The 19312-nt window shown below is 43.3% G+C and overlaps 1 protein-coding gene and 1 non-coding gene across 7 annotated transcripts in view; one reads left to right on the forward strand and one right to left on the reverse strand.

Annotated features, from left to right (window-relative positions):
- The window catches only part of ELMO1 (engulfment and cell motility 1), a 593731-nt gene that overhangs the window by 92630 nt on the left and 481789 nt on the right, over positions 1 to 19312 (forward strand). For 5 of the 6 annotated variants that reach the window (XM_024249296.2, XM_054558906.2, XM_063725501.1 and 2 more), the window contains 1 exon segment: positions 13605 to 13755. The exons of the other annotated variant lie outside the window; for it this stretch is intronic. In XM_024249296.2, coding sequence (XP_024105064.1) covers positions 13678 to 13755 — 78 coding nt within the window. In that variant the 5' untranslated portion in view covers positions 13605 to 13677. 6 annotated transcript variants of the gene reach the window in all.
- On the reverse strand, positions 5126 to 5232 carry LOC112134448 (U6 spliceosomal RNA). Its single transcript, XR_002915876.2, has one exon. It is a non-coding gene; the product is annotated as a U6 spliceosomal RNA (small nuclear RNA).

Consider the following 19312-nt stretch of genomic DNA (forward strand, 5'->3'; position numbering starts at 1 on the left):
GGATCTGGAGCCAGAAATACCATTTGACCCAGCAATCCCATTACTGGGTATATACCCAAAGGATTATAAATCAATCTACTATAAAGACATATGCACATGTGTGTTTATTGTAGCACTATTCACAATAACAAAGACTTGGAACCAACCCAAATGCCCATCAATGATAGACTAGATAAAGAAAATGTGGCACATAGACACCATGGAATTTTGCTTTTTATGAGTTGCTTCAGGGGTGAAAGAGAGATGGGAGAAAGGAGAGCAGTAGAGGTCAGACAGACCTTGGTTCTGAGACCTTCCAGTCTTCTTTAGTTCAGAGTACTCAGCATGCCAAAGCTCCATACTTTGGGGTATTGATTGTTTTCTAAGCCCCAACACTACCCTCTGTCTATTTGCTGGGAGGATCAGACAGAAAAGGACAGATGTCACTCTGCAAGGCTGGAAGAACATACAGTTGGGGAAGTTGTGCAGTAATAGTGGGGCAGATCCCCCTCTGTGCAGAAGCTCCCCTGTGGGCCCTCTTAAAGCACTCAGCCACCTCATAACTCAAGATGACATCCGTTTCTCCTTGGGGAGAAAGGATTTAGGACAAGTTGAGTCCCGGTCACCTTTGTGTTCTCAGAGAACTTTCCTGGAGGACTAGACCTGTGGTCAGGAGAGAAAATAGTTCTCTTATTTTCCATCAGGGCATCTGCTCAGGCAATTCTCTGTGACTTCCTGCCTTTGCAAATGTAGGTCAATCCTTCCAGAATCTTACCCTAACTTTCCCCCCTCCGATTTCTGTCAACACAATCATTCACCTAGAATCTTTTCTACGCCCTCAAAACTTCAAATCTAAAAACTCCCTGAACTTAAAGCAAAGTTATTATTTCCTTTCTAGTGCCATAGATCTTTGTCCAATTTGGTTATGATGCTTACAGCAAAAGGAATTCTCATGCAGTGTGGCTTCTGTGTGTTTCATGAGACTGGACTACAGATGTGTTTCCTCAGTTTCATTTATCCAGCTACCCCATGTCTGGCAAATGATAATACCAGGTCAGGCACTACTCTAATTGCTTTATAGATATTTTATCTTCATAATAATCCCATGAGAAAGGTACCTCTGTCATTCCAGTTTCACAGATGAGGATACTGAGGGTCAGCATGTTGTGTAATTTGTCCAGAGTCACAGCGTTTTCAATGTGGGTGAACCAGGATTATTAACACCCAGGCCAACAACTGACCCCAGAGCCCTCATAAAAGTCTGTGCTTCTCTGGGAATAAGGACGTCAGGCAGGGAGAAAAAGGCAGAGCCTAATGGTATTCCGTGAGAGGCGGCTATGCGGCATTGCATTATGCATCAGAATGACTAATTCTGTGTACGAGGGTTGTCAGGTGAAACCCAGTGGAGGCACAGCCCAGAGTTCTGCAGGGGCCTTCGCTGGTAATCTGATGCAATCAAATGTTCTAGGGGTGGTAGTTAGAGCTCTGCTGTTGCTGGAGAGAGGCCCAAGAAAGAAGTTTCACATATTGTTTTTTGATCAGCAGGTTTGGAAACTTTGAATGTTTGGCTCACAGGATGGTGGAAATGCTCCAGCACTTCCTGTGGCCTCGAGTCTGGGTTCTGCGATAGGGAACTGGGCTCGAGCCTTGCCTCCTCCACTGGGGACTGTCTGCACACATCACCGAGTGACAGGGCTTGCTGGGAGGAAGGGAGCAGCCACTGGCATTACAACAGCTGAAAAGGAATTTGAAAAGCAAATATCCAGAAAACCAGAACAAGGGAGGAAGTGTGTGCATTAGTTTGCAAAATGATGAACTTTCCAGTTGAAATGCTGATTCCCAAAGTGCAAGAGAGCTTGGAGTGAAGGGAAGAGAGTGAGTGGCTCAGCTCAGGTCTCATCCTGTTTTTGAAAGAATTTTTCCAGGAGGAAAAGGAATCTGGAATAGGCCCTGCTCTCACCTCTCAGCAGCTCCCTTTCTGTTTCTGTCCAGTGGGAACAAATGAATAGCTGCTGCTTGAAGAAATGCCGGAAGGTTTTCTGTGCAAGGAATTCTGGATTTTAAAAATGCATCACTGGCTTGAGTAATCCTTCACATTTGTAATTTTAATCTTTGAATTTGGTTTTAAGGAACGAGTGGTTCATTTATTCATTCACTTGTCTGGAAAATATTGAGTTGCTCTTTACCATGCTGTCTGATCAGGTCTGGAACAGCAGAGATGAGTAAGATATGAGTCCTACCCTCAGGGAACTCATATAAACAAATAGGATAAGGTGTGGAAAAGTGCTCTGGTAGGTCACTGTAAGCACCTAAGAAGACAGATTCAGGGCAGTTACTTCTAGCACGGGAGGCCGTGAGTTCAGGGAAATCTTTAAGAGGAGCTGGTGCATGAGATTGGCACTGAAATCTAGATGGGAATTTTTGAAGCAGACCCAAGGGAAGGAAAGGACATTGGAGGTAGAGAGAACATTATGAACAAAGACAGGGTGAAAGCGAGAGGTGAAGCCAACTGGGCTTCTGGGTTGGGTGGGGACTTGGAGAACTTTTGTGTCTAGCTAAAGGATTATAAATACACCAATCAGCACTCTGTGTCTAGCTAAAGGTTTGTAAACAGGCCAGTCAGCACTCTGTCAAAACGGACAAATGAGCGCTCTGTAAAACGGACCAATCAGCTCTCTGTAAAATGGACCAATCAGCAGGATGTGGGTGGGGCCAGATAAGGGAATAAACGCAGGTCACCTGAGCCAGTAGCAGCAACTTGGGTCCCCTTCCACGCTGTGGAATCTTTGGTTTTTTTTCACTGCTCGCAATAAATCTTGCTGCTGCTTATTATTTGGGTCCGTGTTACCTTTATGAGCTGTAGCACTCACCGCGAAGGTTTGCGGCTTCGCTATTCACTCTTGAAGCCAGCGAGACGAGGACCCACCGGGAGGAAGAAACAACTCCGGACGTGCCACCTTTAAGAGCTGTAACACTAACGGTGAAGGTCTGCGGTATCACTCCTGAAGTCAGGGAGACCACGAACCCCCCAGAAGAAACTCCGGACGCATCTGAACATCTGAAGGAACAAACTCTGGACACACCGTCTTTAAGAACTGTAACACTCATGGTGAGAGTTCGCGGCTTCATTCTTTAAGTGAGTGAGACCAAGAACCCACCAATTCTGGACACAAAAGGACCTTGGCAGGCTCAGAAAATGGCAAGCCATTTACGAAGAGGGAAGAGATAGCAAACGCTGGTCTCAGGTTCTCTAGTTCTTTACCCAGACCATAGCTAGCTGGGAGATGATCCTGATTTAGTCTGGTGGGTTCCTTTACGCATTGCCACCAGCAGCTGCCGCAAGTGGACCATTGACAGTCTTAAGGTAGAACCAGTTTTCCATGTCTGACTTACAGAGCCATTGGATGTGCCTGGGGTTTGGGGAGCAGGGACTCGTTGGGTGGGGGAGGATGCACCGTTGGTACCTGGTTTATATCCTGCAGGCTGTGAAAGGTTTATATCCTAGAGGTCCCAGGTCACCACAGATTTAAAGCAGGAAGTGAGATGTTCAAATGATCACAAATGCAAGTATTCTGTTTCTTTTACTGTTTATCTTCTGTTGCTTTGCACAGTAGAAGTTGCAGTTAATAGAATTTTTACTGTTCTCTGAATTGGAAAGAGTTACTCAAAAGAATTGGGCTACTTTCCTGGAGACAAGCCCATAGATACAGGTGGTGATAATTCAATATGGGACTAACGGAAAGTTTTCTCTGCCACTTTCCATTACATTTCTGGCCAAGACTATTTAGCGATTCTTTCTGAGAAACCGAGGAGGCAAATAGTCTCAAAGTATGTCCTATGAGAAACGTGTGCCGCAAGATGTTTTATTTAAAAAAAAAAGTTTTCCGGACAGATACATTTCGGAAATATTGTAGATTGCATATGGACATTTCACAGAACACGTGTTACATTAAAGTCCTTGAGAAGTCCTGCAGTAAAGGAAACTTTCAAAAGAATGGCATAGAGCCCAGCACAGTTGCTCATGCCTGCAATCCCAGTGCTTTGGGAGGCTGCAGCAAGAAGTATCCTTTGAGCTCAGGAGTTCGAGACCAGGTAACATAGTGAGACCTCATCTCTATTAAACAAAAAAATGGCATAGTGGTTACGAACATGAGCTATCAAATCAGACATGTAGATTACATTCTGGCTGGGTTCCATATGTGGATGTGAGACTTTGGGCAAGATATTTAATGTCTTTACATCTTGGTTTCCTTGTCTATAAAATAGGCTAGTAGTGGTACCTTATTCATAAAATTGCCTCTAAAAGTATATAGTAAGTGAACTAGTGAGTTATTAGTGGATATTATTCTATTCAGTGTTTTCCAAGAATGCTGACTCTTTATTTTTGCATTGTATTTATAAATAACTCAGAGAAGCGGTGCTGTGTGGGAAATGCTGGAGTGAGACTAACTCCTGCAATCCATGCGTGACTTCTGATAGCAGTCCCGCAGAGGAAAGGCAGCCCCTAGGTGCTGAGCGCTACGTCACAGATGTGGACTCTAGAATTGGGGAGCAAAAGACCATTTCCTCTTGTCTGCGAGGTTAGAGTGTGTAACTTCAGTCTGTTTTGCCTTCCAGTCATTTAATGACAAGTTTGGAACTCAGGGCAGTAAACAGATATGGTTAGGTTGATATATTAGGAGTTTTTCAATTGTAAGTGACAGAAACTGAACTCAAGCTCATTTAGCATAATGAGGAATTTATTAGTTTGTCTATCTAGGAAGGATGTTAGGGTAGTACAGAGAACTGAAGGAAAAGTGTTAGGAAACTCAACAGAAACTGAACATAGCTAGGCCTCCTGTCCTTGTTCCCTTTTGAATGTTTTCCTCTTGACTTGTCTTTGCTTCTCCTTGCCTCATTCTTTCCTATTGTGGATGACCTTTCCCCATGGAGGGAGCATGGCTGCAGACAGCTTCAGCTTCAGCTTCATCCCCAGCAGAAGGCAAGAACTCCTGGTGATCTACCTGCCTCGTCCCTGCAAAGTGCTAGGATTACAGGCGCAAGCCACTGCGCCCAGCTAACAAATTTATGAGATCCTTATTAAGGATATTTATACTAGGTTGGATCACATTTATTGCACATTTTTTTTTCAGATTGTTATTCGTGTTTAAATTTTTAAAATACTTTAAATTAATGTATAAAAATTACACATGGGTCATGCTAATCTTCTCTGTATTGTTCCAGTTTTAGTATATGTGCTGCTGAAGTGAGCACTGTCTCTAAATTTTTATAAAGGTTTTTGGAATTCAGAAGTTTTTAGGCTTGCTTGTATCAAATCATCAGGCTCTTCTTTGGCGCTTTCTGCCTTTTGTGTTTTATTAGTTTGCTAGGGCTGCCATAAAAAAGTACCACAGACTGGGGTGCTTAACTAACAGAAATGGGTTTTCTCACTGTTACGGAGGCTGGAAGTCAGAGATCAAGGTGATATCAGTGTTGGTTCCTTCTGAGGGCTTTCTCCTTGGCTTACAGCTGGCTGTCTTCTCCCTGTGTCCTTAGATGGTCTTCCCTCTGTACCTTCTGTGTTCAGATTTCCTCCTCTTAAAAGGATAACAGATAAACACGCTGTATTAGGGCCCGGGCTGAAGACCTAATTTTAACTTACTTCTTTCGAGGTCCTGTCTCCAAATACAGCTACATTCTGAGCTACTGGGGGTTAGGATTTGAACACACAGATTTTGAGGGGGGACACAATTCACCTATAACAGTTCTCATACTAAAGAGGCCTCTATCACCCTGAGAGGATTTAAGGATTTGAAGGAAGTCATTTAAACTAGTTAAGATTTAGTATCTTCATTAATTTACTGCAAATAATGAAACCTGTCACTCAGGGCTGTGAAGAAGAGTGAGTAAAGCGTGTGTCCACGGTGCCCAGCCCCATGCCTGCTCTGGGCTCCTGCCCGCCATTCCTTCTGGCAGCTGTCCCCTAGCTTTCATGATGTCAATGCCAGACACTGGGAAAGCAAAGACTTTTCTCTGCAAGTTTCCATTATATTGCAAGCCAACCGTAGCTAATAGCACATTTCCCCACCTGTCAAGTAAATGGGCTGAATTGTTGCTAAGATTAGCATACATGGCTAGCGTATACAGAAAATGAAATACTGAGCCTCCACACTGGATTCCATTCTCTGTTTATTCTCTTTCTGCTGAGTGCTTGCATGTTCCGTTCTGAACACACCGTGTTCCCTTATTTCTGAAGCCGCAAACTTCCTCTTAGGCCCCGGGCTGTCTTCAGAATGGCCATCAGGTCTCCGATACGGGAACCTGAAATGACACCCCCACCATATACCCATCCATCCAGACCCTCCAGTGTAGGGCAGGTGGGGGGGACATGTGCCCACCACTGCTGCTCCCATGGGAAACAAAGACTGGCTTCAGCAAACCTGGACACTCATACATCCTGAGTAATGTCAGCTGGCAGCATCACCGACTTCATGTATTCTTTGACCTAGACACTAAAGGTATTGAGACAATTTCAGTCTGTTTGGCATAAGAAGGATGGTAGCACAAAGAGAAGAGCAAAACTTTTACCCAAAGCCTGTTTCGGTGGCCCCTCCTGAGGTTCAGTGTACCATGCAGGGCGGTGTTCTCAAAAGTGAAGACTAGGCCAGGTGCGGTGGCTCACACCTGTAATCCCAGTACTTTGAGAGGCCGAGGTGGGTGGATCACCTGAGGTCAGGAGTTCGAGACCAGCCTGGCCAACATGGTGAAACCCCATCTCTACTAGAAATACAAAAATTAGCTGTGCAAGGTGATGCCTGCTTGTAATCCCAACTTCTCGGGAGGCTGAGGCAGGAGAATCACTTGAACCCGGGTGGCGGAGGTTACAGTGAGCCGAGATCGTGCCACTGCACTCCAGCCTGGGCGACAGAGTGAGACTTCATCTCAGAAAAAGAAAAAAAAAAGGGAAGACTAGAGGGCTCCAGGAAGACAGCAGGGCCAAGAGGGAAGGCTACTTTCAGTGGGTGATCCTCCTGAAGCCCTTTCCCTTTCTGCCTAACCTAATGCAAGGGGAAAATGTGGTCTATGTCTTTTTCTATCAGAGACAACTCAACATTAAAAATATGAGATGAACAGCTCCCTTTCCACTATCCCCATCGTCATTATAAACCCATTATCCATCATCAGTAGATAATGACTGTTAGCGGGGCAGAGGACAGCTTTCCTGGGGAGGAAGGAAGGGGCTGAGGAGTGGAAGCAGATCGTTTCTCCAGCTGTTTGGTGTTTCTCTTCCATTGATCTGCCCTGGCCTCCACTGGCCCATCTGTTGGGCTTGTGAGTGCAGTGGGGGAGGGGACACACGGTTCACCAGGGCAAGTGTGTTCGTTTCCCCAACACACAGTTTCTACAGGAATGGCCATACAGGCTTAATTTTTTTCTCAGTGGGGTTTACTGTGCAACAGAAGGACTAGAAAGAGCATTAAAAGGCTCAAAGCCATTGCAGTCACCCAAAACTAAAACTATATGGGAAATTCAGAAAAAACAACAAAAAGTGATCAGGTATTTGGGACCTTTGTGGAACCGAAAGAATTAATTAAGCTGTATGGAAAAACCTGTAGAGATGTAACAGATCTTTAAGAGACTACAGCAAGAGGCATGTTGAACTTGGGGCATAGAACAGTGTGTAGAGAGATGAGTTTCTAGGTGGGAGTCAAAGCGATTTCTGTCTGTCGTCTTCAAAATGCCACCCAAGCTACGGAGACATTTAGTAGAAGAGTGGGCTTGTTCACGGGTTATAGAGTCAGATGTTACTGCTATACAGACTTCAGTACCTAACTCTAGAAGAAGTGATTTCTCTTTATTTAATCCACTCAACTATAAACACATCATTTAACATGCTTATCGAGGTGATATAATCTTAATATTAATCATGGAACAATTCCCATATTTTTGGAATGGAATAAAGTCAAGCCAGCAGGCAAGCAGGAATGGTATAGCATTCTCCGCCCATTCTTTACGCACCACCTGCGATTTGATAGTGACTTTGGAAGGCATGATGATTAGAATGTCTAGCCACCTGCCTAGACTTCCCTTTTGTTTCTCCCTTTAATGGTTCTTAAATTTTAGTTTGTATAAGAATTATTATACCCGGCTGTCTACACAACTTCTTGTAGCTTGTATTTTACTGGGCAATTTAAGTAATACTAGGTTATCTACTTTCGTAATTTTGACAACACTAGGCTCAGTACTGCTGATAGCTCTAATGAGATGTTCATTGAGGAGGGGATGCATTCATACAACAGCTATGTATTAAAATGCCTGCCTGCCGCGGCCCTGAGTCTGTAACTGTGAATGCGATGTGGACCTTCCCCTTAGAGTACTCCAGATGTAGTGGGGAGAGGTTGACAAAGGGAGTCCAGTAACCCCAGAGTTATGCTGGGGGAAGCATAGGACACCAGGATGCTGACTTTGTTGGCTGAAGATTTTAGAATGTATTTCCTTCTCAGTTATGCCTCACCAAGAGGAGTTGGGCTTATGTGCTGATCTTTCCTGGAGAGCCTGATGAGACCATGTGCCTTGTGTCCAGTTCAAGGATGGGATAGGTTGCCCTGATCATTGGTAATCTGTCTAGAGGATTTGCTAGCTAACCACCTGTATTAGTCTGTTTACATGCTGCTAATAAAGACATACTGGAGACTGGGTAATTATAAAGGAAAAAAGGGGTTTACATGGACTCAGTTTCATGTGGATGGGAGGCCTCACAATCATGGCAGAAGGCTCTTACATGGCGGCAGACAAGAGAGAATGAGAACCAAGTGAGAGAGTGTTCCCCTTACAAAGCCATCAGCTCTCTTGAGGCTTATTCATTATAAGAATAAGAATAAGAATAAGAATACCATAAGAATAGTACCATAAGAATAGCATGGGGGAAACTTCCCCTGTAATTCAGTTATCTCCCACTGGGTCCCTTCTACAACATGTGAAAATTTGTTGAGACTGAGGGGAAGGGACTGTTGACCTCTAGAGGGCGGAGGCCAGGGATGCTGCTAGTCATCCTGCAATGCTCAGGGCAGCTCCTATAGCAAAGAAGTATGGCCCCAGCTGCTAATTGTGCCAGGAATGAGAAAGCCCAGGATAGAACCTTTCTTCCCTAAATTTCATCAGAAGTAACAGTGATTATATATAGAAGGCTTAGGTGCTGTTTTCTCGTGAAAGTATAAATTTAAGAGGATAAAGTCTGGACTTCTGAGGATAAAATATGAAGTAGATTATCCATTCTGCAATTGCGCACCTGGCTGTACCCCAGAGGAGCCTTGCTATACCCCCTTCCCTTTCTCTTGTGGTTTGTTAATGTTGGGGAAAACTGATGAGGTCTGATTGGGCTTGGTTAAGTGAATTCCCAAGGGGAAGCCTCCTTGCTCCTTTGCTCTCTCAATGGCTGCTTTGTGTACAGCTCCCCTCTGACTCTCCACTGGAGCCATGTTATTGTATTCTCACCTGTTCAACAGGTTTTCCCTGAACGGTCTGAGAAATAAATACCAGTTAAAGGGGTAGAAAAACAAGCTTGGCCTTTGATTCCTAGAAGGTTGGATGACCTCTTTTGCTGTAATTCTAGACGATTTTTTGTAGAGGTGGGGGCAAGATGCTTATAATGCATTTTTATTTTTATTATTTACTGTCTTAACCCCCAAGATTCTGTATGCTTTCTTTTGAATAGTGTTACCTAAAATTCACACAGTCTCTTTGCACATTAGAGCCTGCTTTCTTAATTCTTATTCTAGGGTATGTAATTGAACTTGGATATCGGACTGAAGTAATGTAGCACAGATAAAATGCATTGTTCTTAGAGCTCTCAAGTATTCAAAGAGCATACAGACTATGGTGAGGAAGTCCGAAGTACAGATTGTTTGCTTGCATTTGCACATAGAAGACATTATAATTACTTAACAAGTTCCTATTGTTGGATATTCAATTGTTTTCAAGTTTTGAGAATTATAAACAAATTGGCATTGTTATGGTTAATAATTATTTCTTGAGGATAACATCCTAGAAAATTAAAATTACTCAAAGAGGATGCGAAATTTTAAGGCTTTTCATATAGTTTGCCAAAGGCCCTCTGGAAAGCTGTGCTGATTTGCACTCTGAATAGGTGTGCAGGGACACACAGCTTCCTTCTTTAGAAGTCACAAACCAAGAAGTGTGGTGGAAGTGTCCAGGGGGTCAGGAGTTCTCTGAACACATTCACTTACTATTCTTGCCCTTACTTGACTTCAGCAAGTCACCTGTTTCAGGAACATAACAGGCGTGCTCCTGCCTTGGGGCCTTCGCACTTGCTGATTTTTTGGCCTAGAACCTGGTTTCTCCAGACGTCCACAGGGCCCCCATCCTCACCTCTCAGATGTCTTTTTTTTTTTTTTTTTTTGAGACGGAGTCTTGCTCTGTCGCCCAGGCTGGAGTGCAGTGGCGCGATCTCGGCTCACTGCAAGCTCTGCCTCCTGGGTTCACGCCATTTTCCTGTCTCAGCCTCCCGAGTAGCTGGGACTACAGGCGCCCACCACCACGCCCGGCTAATTTTTTGTATTTTTAGTAGAGACGGGGTTTCACGGTGTTAGCCAGGATGGTCTTGATCTCCTGACCTTGTGATCTGCCTGCCTCGGCCTCCCAAAGTGCTGGGATTAACAGGTGTGAGCCACCTCACCCAGCTTGAGACAGAGTCTCGCTCTGTTACCCACGCTGGTGCGCAGTGGTGCGATCTCGGCCCCCTGCAACCTCCACCTCCTTGGTTCAAATGATTCTCTTGCCACAGCCTCCCGAGTAGCTGCGATTACAAGCACCACCACGCCAGGCTAATTTTTGTATTTTTTAGTAGAGATGAGGTTTCACCATGTTGGCCAGGCTGGTCTTGAACTCCTGGCCTCAAGTGATCCACCCGCCTCAGTCTCAAAGTGTTGGGATTACAGGCGTGAGCCACTGCACCTGGCCTCAGATGTCTTTATTCAGGTGCTGCCTTCTTGGTGAACCTTTCTCTGATTTTCCTGTTTAAAATTGTGTTCCTGCCCCTCCCACACTGGTAGAGGCACAGACTTCAGTTTCCTTCGCTGCTTGATTTTTCTTCATATCCTTTGTTGCTAACTCCCAGATTTGCTGCTGTATATCCCCAGCACGGGGAGTAGACCTGGCACTGAGCAGAGGCTCAATAATTATTTGTTGAATGAGTGACTAAACCACTGCTTTGTAGATTTGCTCTTGCTGGTTATCACTGATTAGCTTCTCAGCAGGCTTCCCTAATCATCTTTTGCCAAAGGAGTAGCGGTTTTGTTTTGGTTCATTTCCTTTACTTGTCAGCTGCGCTGAAGTTAGTTATTTATATAACTGCTGGTGTTGTTGAGGCTTCCACTATTAACTCTGCTATCTCTATTGTCTCAGTAATGTCTAGCTACTGCTGAGATCTGGGATAGTAACTCACAAGGCCTACTCTGGTCTGGTAAAGGACCAAATGCACATGTTTAAGATCTTCGTTACAGATATCAATTTCTCAAAAAAGACAGAGAACCCAATAGAAAAGGGGCAAATGTTTGGACTGTTCACAAAAAGGGAGCATGTGTCTTTTCCTCTTTATGTTCAACCTCACTCACAGTAAGAGAAATATAATTTTAAAATACATTAAGATTTTATTTTTCAACCTGTCAGGTTTGCAAAAATTCATTCTGTTGGTGAGGCTGGGTGTAAATCGGCAACCTCATACAAGTCCAATGGAGAGAAATTTGGAAATGGCTATCAATATTAACTGCATCTATGTTTCGACCCAGCAGTTTTACTTCTGTGAATCTGTTGTAAGGATGTACTTGCATATGTGCAAAATTAGTTATATATAAGTTTATGGATCATAGTTTGGTTTATGATAGCTAAACTTAAGAAATCACCCAAATGGCCCACAGCAGGGGACTGGTTCATCAAATAGGACACGTCCACACAATGAACTACTATGTAGCTGTGAAAAGAATCAGGATGCTCTCTTTGTACTAACATAGAAGGATTTAGAAAATATACTAAAAGAAACAAAAAGTATGCTCCCTTTTGGCCAGTCACTGTGGCTCATGCCTGCAATCCCAGCACTTTAGGAGGCCGGGGAGGGTAGATCACCTGAGGTCAGGAGTTCGAGACCAGCCTGGCCAACATGATGAAACCGTGTCTCTACTAAAAATACAAAAATTAGCCAGGTGTGATGGTGTGCGGCTGTAATCCCAGCTACTTGGGAAGCTGAGACGGGAGAATTGCTTGAACCCGGGAGGTGGAAGTTGCCTTGAGCTGAGATCATGCCCCTGCACTCCAGCCTGGGCAACAGAGGGAGACTCTGTCTCAAAAAAAAAAAAAAAAAAAAAAAGGCTGCCTTTTATATAAAGACAGTGGAAAATGTAATAATGTATGTTTGTATTTGCCTTCTATACTTGAAGAAATTTTGAAGGGATACCTAATGCCTTTGGATAACTGGAAGGATAAGAAGTGAAAGCACATATTGGGCCGGCGGGTGACACTGGGAGAAGAGACTCTACGCTGTCCGTCTTTGTACACACAAACACACACACACAAGTTTGTATGACATGATTGTTTACCAAAAATTAATTTTAAAAAGGAATGGGGCTGGGCCAGGTGGCTCACGCCTGTAATCGCAGCACTTTGGGAGGCCGAGGTGGGCAGATCACCCAGAGTTCGAGACCAGCCTGGCAAACATGGCGAAACCTTGTCTCTACTAAACATATAAAAATAAGCTAGGCGTGGTGGGGGCCCCTGTTATCCTAGCTACTTGGGAGGCTGAGGCAGGAGAATTACTTGGACCCAAGAGGTGGAGGTTGCAGTGAGCCAAAATTGCGCCACTGGGCAACAGAACCAGGCTCTGTCTCAAAAAAAAAAAAAAAAAAAAAAAAGAAATGGGCTAGCCTGGGAAGAGGCAGCAGAGGATAATGGTTACCTCCGTTGTGTAATAAGCACAATTCATTCAAGTGAGAATTCAAAGTCTGTTCTGAATGCCATTCAGTCCACATCTGTACATTTTCTGCCCCACCCCCACCCCCCACCAAAGGTGCATTGTGCGAACCGACCTTGGGGAGGGAGTATGGTGTGCATGTGTGTGAGCTCTCAGGGTGTTTCTCCTTCTTCCTGATATCCTGGTTGCTATAGTGCGGAGATCTATTTGTGACACACAGAAAACATTTTAAAGAAACACTGCTTCCTGACCATGACTTCCTGGGCAGTCTGTCCTTCCGCAGACTGTTGAGTGCCAGACGTTTACATGCATGTCTGGACAGAGAGTGAGCCTGGCTCATTCAGACCCTGGGCACCATTCAGAGCAGAACTCAGTGGTAAGGAACAGCTTTCTTTCAACTGAAGATTTGCGCAAGCCATGCCCCACAGGGCAGCGTCTCCTGGCGGCTTTGACTCAAGGGCGTTGGCACGGGCACCCCCATCTTTCTTCTTTCCTCAGGAGCCCATTGTACCGTTGGCTGTGCCCCTGCACCTTCAGCACCCAGGCACCAAGGGGAGCCGTTTTTCGTACCAAACCACCAGTGAAAACAGGAAGTGATGAAGCAAAATTCACCCTGCATCTGCACTGAGTGACTTCTCTTTCTTTTTCTGTCATTCCTCATTAGGTATAGACACGTGTGGCCGTTTACGCTGTAGGATCCCCATTCCCACTGGCTTTGAATATTTTGGGGACTTACAATGCCGCCACCCGCGGACATCGTCAAGGTGGCCATAGAATGGCCGGGCGCCTACCCCAAACTCATGGAAATTGATCAGGTTAGTAACGTGACAGCATTGGGTGTCTATTTTCAGTTTCCTTTCTATACTGGAATTTTCATAGACTTTGGATAGCTCACTCTTCTCCCTTTCTCTCTCTAGCTGTGTTGAAAAATCTGTGCAATAATAGTTGCAATGTGCTTGATTTCTGTAGCACATACAGTGATGGATGGGGTTTTTATACTCTTCCAGCATCCACTTGGATTGTGTCAATATAGGATTTGTGTCTGAAGCTAGGAAGGAGGTGGGAGGGACAAGTGGATCGGGCCCTGGGCAGTTGACACAGTGGAGGCTGCCCCATCCCTGCCTTGCCATGACACATGAATATGTGCATATTGTTGGAACACAGGCAAGACAAAACTTAATTTTTAAAATCCCTTTTGTTTTCATTTTTTGCAGAAGCAGCGAAATGCATTGGTACTTTGTTACATTAATAGCTTTATAATGAAATTAGTATAGAGGGGTTCAGTCTTGGATTTCAGCCAATTGTAATTTTTATTTTTAGTGTAAAATTCACTGTGTCTAGCATATTGTCTGCCATGTAGTAAATACTCAACAAATGTTTATTGAATTAAAAAATATCAAGAAGACTTATAAAAGTGACTTGACCCATAAAGGCATCCTTTAACTTGAATCTTGAGAATTGTATGGTGTGATTCTCATGCACTATTTGATTATAGGTTATCTTAGAATGGTTACTTTTGTCCTCACTTTACTGTAGTCACTCTAGAGCAAATGATTTAAGGAATAAAAGGTTGAGACCTATTATATACTTACAGGTTTTATAATGTATATAATATAGGGTTCTAGATGGCTTTCTACATTTTCAAAATTACAATAACCATGGCAACTCCAATCTTTACGTTCTCTATACTATTTTACGATTATGATTTATAATTTTTTTTCTGGTCAGATTTTATTATCTGGTGGCAGATCAATGCAAGAGTTATATGGAATTGTGCAAATCCAAAGGAGTCATTAAAATGAATTATACGGGTCAGCTCAGAATTAATTGAACTTAAACTCAAATGTAAGAAAGGGTACATTTTGGGGATTTTTGTCAAAAAAGCTCTCATCAGACCACACATCACTGTCATTTTAACTGCTCTCTGAGGTAGTTTTCTACTGACTCAGGAAGGAACCTATACAAATAGAGAAAAGTAGAGACGCCTAATAGTTTCAGATACATTTGAGTCAGGCAACAGATGCTTATCTGCTTTCATGTGTGGTTTGAGATGCTAGTTAAAATTTACCTTAAGAAAATGTTTGGAGATACTTGGTGCAGACTAAATGTAGTTTGGATTAGGTTTGGCCACAGCCTAAGAGACCAGTGGCTTCAATGAGATAGAAGTTGGTCTCCAACACGTGTAGAAAGGTCCTGAATGCCCCGCAGTGGCATGCACTCGGGCCCTCTGTCTTGTTGCATTGCCCTTCTCAATCTGTGGGGCTTTGGACCACATGCTTGGGCATCACCTGAAAGCACATTAGAAATGCAGAATACCTGGTCTTATTCCAGACCTCCTGACCCGCGTCTGCATTTTAACAAGATCTCCAGGGTATCCCTGTGTGTAGTTCAATCTGAGACGTGCTGAGCTGGATACCTGGTGCCCAAGCCCGGGTACTAATCAGAATTACCCAGGCACTTATTCGAAATAACTGTTTTCAGTGGTCCCATCTCAAGAGACTCTAATTTAGTGGTTCTGGTAAACTATTTAATTTTGATTCTGCCATGGTCAGTGCAGTTTGGGAACCTCTGCTTTAAGACAGCAGCTCTTGATAGACAGTCCTCCTCCTTACCTGTGAGGTTAGTGTAGTGTTCTCTGCCTTTGGAGATGGCCTTTGCTATGTGTGTGTTTTAATATATATATTTTTAAATTATCTGTTTATTTTGGAATAATTTTGGATTTACAGAAAATTACAAAGATTGTATATGCTTACATTTATACCCTTTTTCCAGTTTCCTCTCATGTTAATATCTTAATCTTAGTACATTAGTCAAAACTAAGAAATTGACATTGGTACATTACAGTAACATAACTACCAACTTTATTTGGATTTCACCAGATTTTCCACTAATGTCCTTATTCTGTTCGAGGATCCAATCCAGGGATACCAATTGTCACGTTTCCTCAGTCTCCTTCCGTTTTGGACAATTTCTCAGTCTTTCATTGTTTTTCATGGCCCGATACCTTTGACAAGTAATTTTATGTTGATAAAATTTTAAACACACAAAAATTGCCAGGATAGTACAAAGAACTCTGTACCTACTTTTTCTGAACCATTTGATGGCGCCCTGGAAGCACCATCCCCCTTCACTCCTGAACACTCAGTGTGTATGTCCCCAAGATTGTAGCCATTCTCTTACATAATAATCACAGTACATTTATAAAACCAGAAATAAATTGAATACTGGCATAATGCTATCGTCAAATTCACAGTTCGTAATCCATATTCAAATTCCATCAGTTGTCCCAGTAAGATCCTCTATAGCTATTTTCTCTATGGTGTAATATCCTGTCCAGGATCATGTACTATGTTTATTGTCAGGTCTCTTTGATCTCTATTGATCTTTAGAAATTTCTCAGTCTTTATCTTTTCTGACCTTGACATTTTTGTAGAGTACAGGACAGCTATTTTAGGAAAAGTCTTCAGTTTGGGGTTCTCTCACATATCCTACTGATCAGATTCGAGTTTTGTATTTTTGGCAGAAATGTAGAGAAATGATGTGTCCTTTTTGGCTCATCATATCAAGAGGTACATGGTGTTGCGTTGCCTAATTCTTGATAATTATTCTGGTTTTACAGATGACAAGTGTAAACAGTTGGTTAAATTGCAGGCCTCCTATTAATCACATATGGAAACCTAGACAGGCAATTAGGAACCCAGTTCCTAATTGCCCTGCAGTTGCTGGAATTACAATGAGACTTACGGAAGTGTTGCTGTCAGATGTTGTTTCTTGATTGAATCAGAAGTTGGCACAAGAATTAGAAGTATGTTTTCACATGCAATGAAGAGTAGACGAAATGATTATTACTTGGGTTTTCTCCTAATCTTCTACCTTGTTCAGTAAGGATCACATAACCTGCCTCTCTCCTATAGCATGTTGCTTCATTTAGAAAGGTCTTTGCTTCTTTTTAGCCTGGATAGCTGCTGTTTCACTAAAAGCCATTTCCAAAAGTTGGGTTAAGCACTGCTGCTCTATTGTCTCCCAAAATTTTGGGTGCCCCTCCACTTATCACATTGTATTGTCCTTGTCTATCAACTGAACCCAGTGGTCCTCAACCTTGAGTGTGTACAAGAAGCATCCAGGGAGCTTGTACAAAATGCATATACCAGCTTGTGCAAAGTGCAGCCCCAGCTGCAGATATTGTGATTCTGTTGGCCAGGGGCAGGGCCTTTCATCTGCATCTGTGATAAGCACCAGATGAATCTAATCCAAGGGCTTCCACAGTTTGAGAAGCAGTCATTAGACTGGGAACTGCCTGTCTTTGAGTGTTGTTTCTCCGTGCCTGGTGAACAGTCCTTAAAATGAAAAGATATTTCATGAATGAATAACTGGGAGGCGGTGCTTCCTGAGTAGTGATTATCTTATCAGGTGCTCAATTCTGCTCAGCCACCCTCCATCAGTGCCTGGAGTTTTCAGAGGGACGTCTGCCCATGACGGACTTGTTTATCTTCTTTCTAAATATTTAGGAGAAAATTCTGTGTTTCCACTCAGCAGGAAAAATCCCCAGGAGCTTCTTACACACGAACTTTGCTGTATCATGGGAAGGTCTCAAAAGAATTATCAGCTCACTGGTTCCTGACTCCTGCTCTCGCCTTCACAATGTATTGTTGAGTTTCAAGCTTGGGGAGCCGCTTGAGGCTGAGGATGCTTGTTGTCTGGATATATCAAGGCTCCTGCATCCACTGTTCTTGTTAACCTATTATGTCCTGAATAATGTATTTGTTTCTTGGTCAAGAGTCTGGAATCCCAAACACTTCAATAAGCAGCATCTAGTAAGAGGCAGTGGGCTCCAAGGACATTTAAACCTGGATGTGAGCACTTGTTTTAGTTCTTCAGCTGCTATAACAAAGTACCTTAAACTGGGCAATTTACGAACAACAGAAATTTATTGTTCACAGTTCTGGAGGCTGGGAAGTCCAAGATCAAGGCACCAGTGGATGTGGTGTGTGATGAGGGCTTGTTCCTCATAGATGGTGCCTTGTATGTTTCCCCACAGGCAAAAGGGACAAACAGGCTCTGTCAAGCATGTTTTTATACCGCCACCGTTGGGGCCAGGCTTCAAACAGATGAATTTTGGGGAGACACAAACATTCAGACCATAGCAGTCCTGGAGCCCTGCTTTCTGTGAAAGGCTCAGTTAGCCTTGTTGAGCCTCAGTTTCTTTGGGATAATAATTTGCTACTTTGATGGTCCTTGTGAAGATTAAAGAAAACATGTGAAAAGAATGTAGCATGTTGCAAAGCTTAGAGTGATTCCTCAATAAAAGCAGCCATTATTGCTGTTAGTTTAAGCACATTCTCATTAGATTAGAAAATTAGGTACTCTGGTTTTCCTTTTCACCTGCACTTCCATTGTGAACAGTTGCCCTGTGTTCTCATTCTTTCTCTGCCTAACTTGTTAAATGTTTAGGAAGGAGACAAAATTAAAAGATAAGTGGGAGGCATCCTCTGGTAATAAAGAGGTGTCCTAACTGGACACATAGCCAATTTGTGCTATGGAATATTCACTGGCTCCCTAGTACTCTGTGATTTTTTTTTTTTCCGTCTTGGCCACTCACCATTTCTGAGCAGCAGCTTTTCTGTTCCCTGCATAAACTCTTCAAGCCTCCAGTATGTCCTGTCTCTGCCCTGCCCCCTCAGGCCTTGCTTTTCAAGGAGGACACAGATCAGAAAGCTACCACTTCTGTCTTTGCCTTAGAACTTCTCTGCCTACATATTTGCATGGCGTCACAGACTACCTGATGCCTTTATCTCCTGCCTTCCTGTTTTGTTTTGCTTTTTCTACTGCCAGCAGAGGAGGGAAGAGCTGGTCCCAATTTGTTTCCAGTGCTTTCAGCTTATCCCAACCCCCAATGCTCCACATAGGTGTTGTTTTTTTTTTTTTTATTATACTTTAAGTTTTAGGGTACATGTGCACAACGTGTGGGTTAGTTACATATGTATACATGTGACATGTTGGTGTGCTGCACCCATTAACTCGTCATTTAACATTAGATATATCTCCTAATGCTATCCCTCCCCCTTCCCCCACCCCAAAACAGGCCCCAGTGCGTGATGTTCCCCTTCATGTGTCCATGTGTTCTCATTGTTCAATTCCTACCTATGAGTGAGAACATGCGGTGTTTGGTTTTCTGTCCTTGCGATCGTTTGCTGAGAATGGATCCAAAGGACGTGAACTTATCATTTTTTATGGCTGCATAGTAGTCCATGGTGTATATGTGCCACATTTTCTTAATCCAGTCTATCATTGTTGGACATTTGGCTTGGTTCCAAGTCTTTGCTATTGTGAATAGTGCCGCAATAAACATACGTGTGCATGTGTCTTTAAAGC

This window comes from Pongo abelii, chromosome 6, assembly GCF_028885655.2.
Source record: "Pongo abelii isolate AG06213 chromosome 6, NHGRI_mPonAbe1-v2.0_pri, whole genome shotgun sequence".
Classification (NCBI taxonomy): domain Eukaryota; kingdom Metazoa; phylum Chordata; class Mammalia; order Primates; family Hominidae; genus Pongo; species Pongo abelii.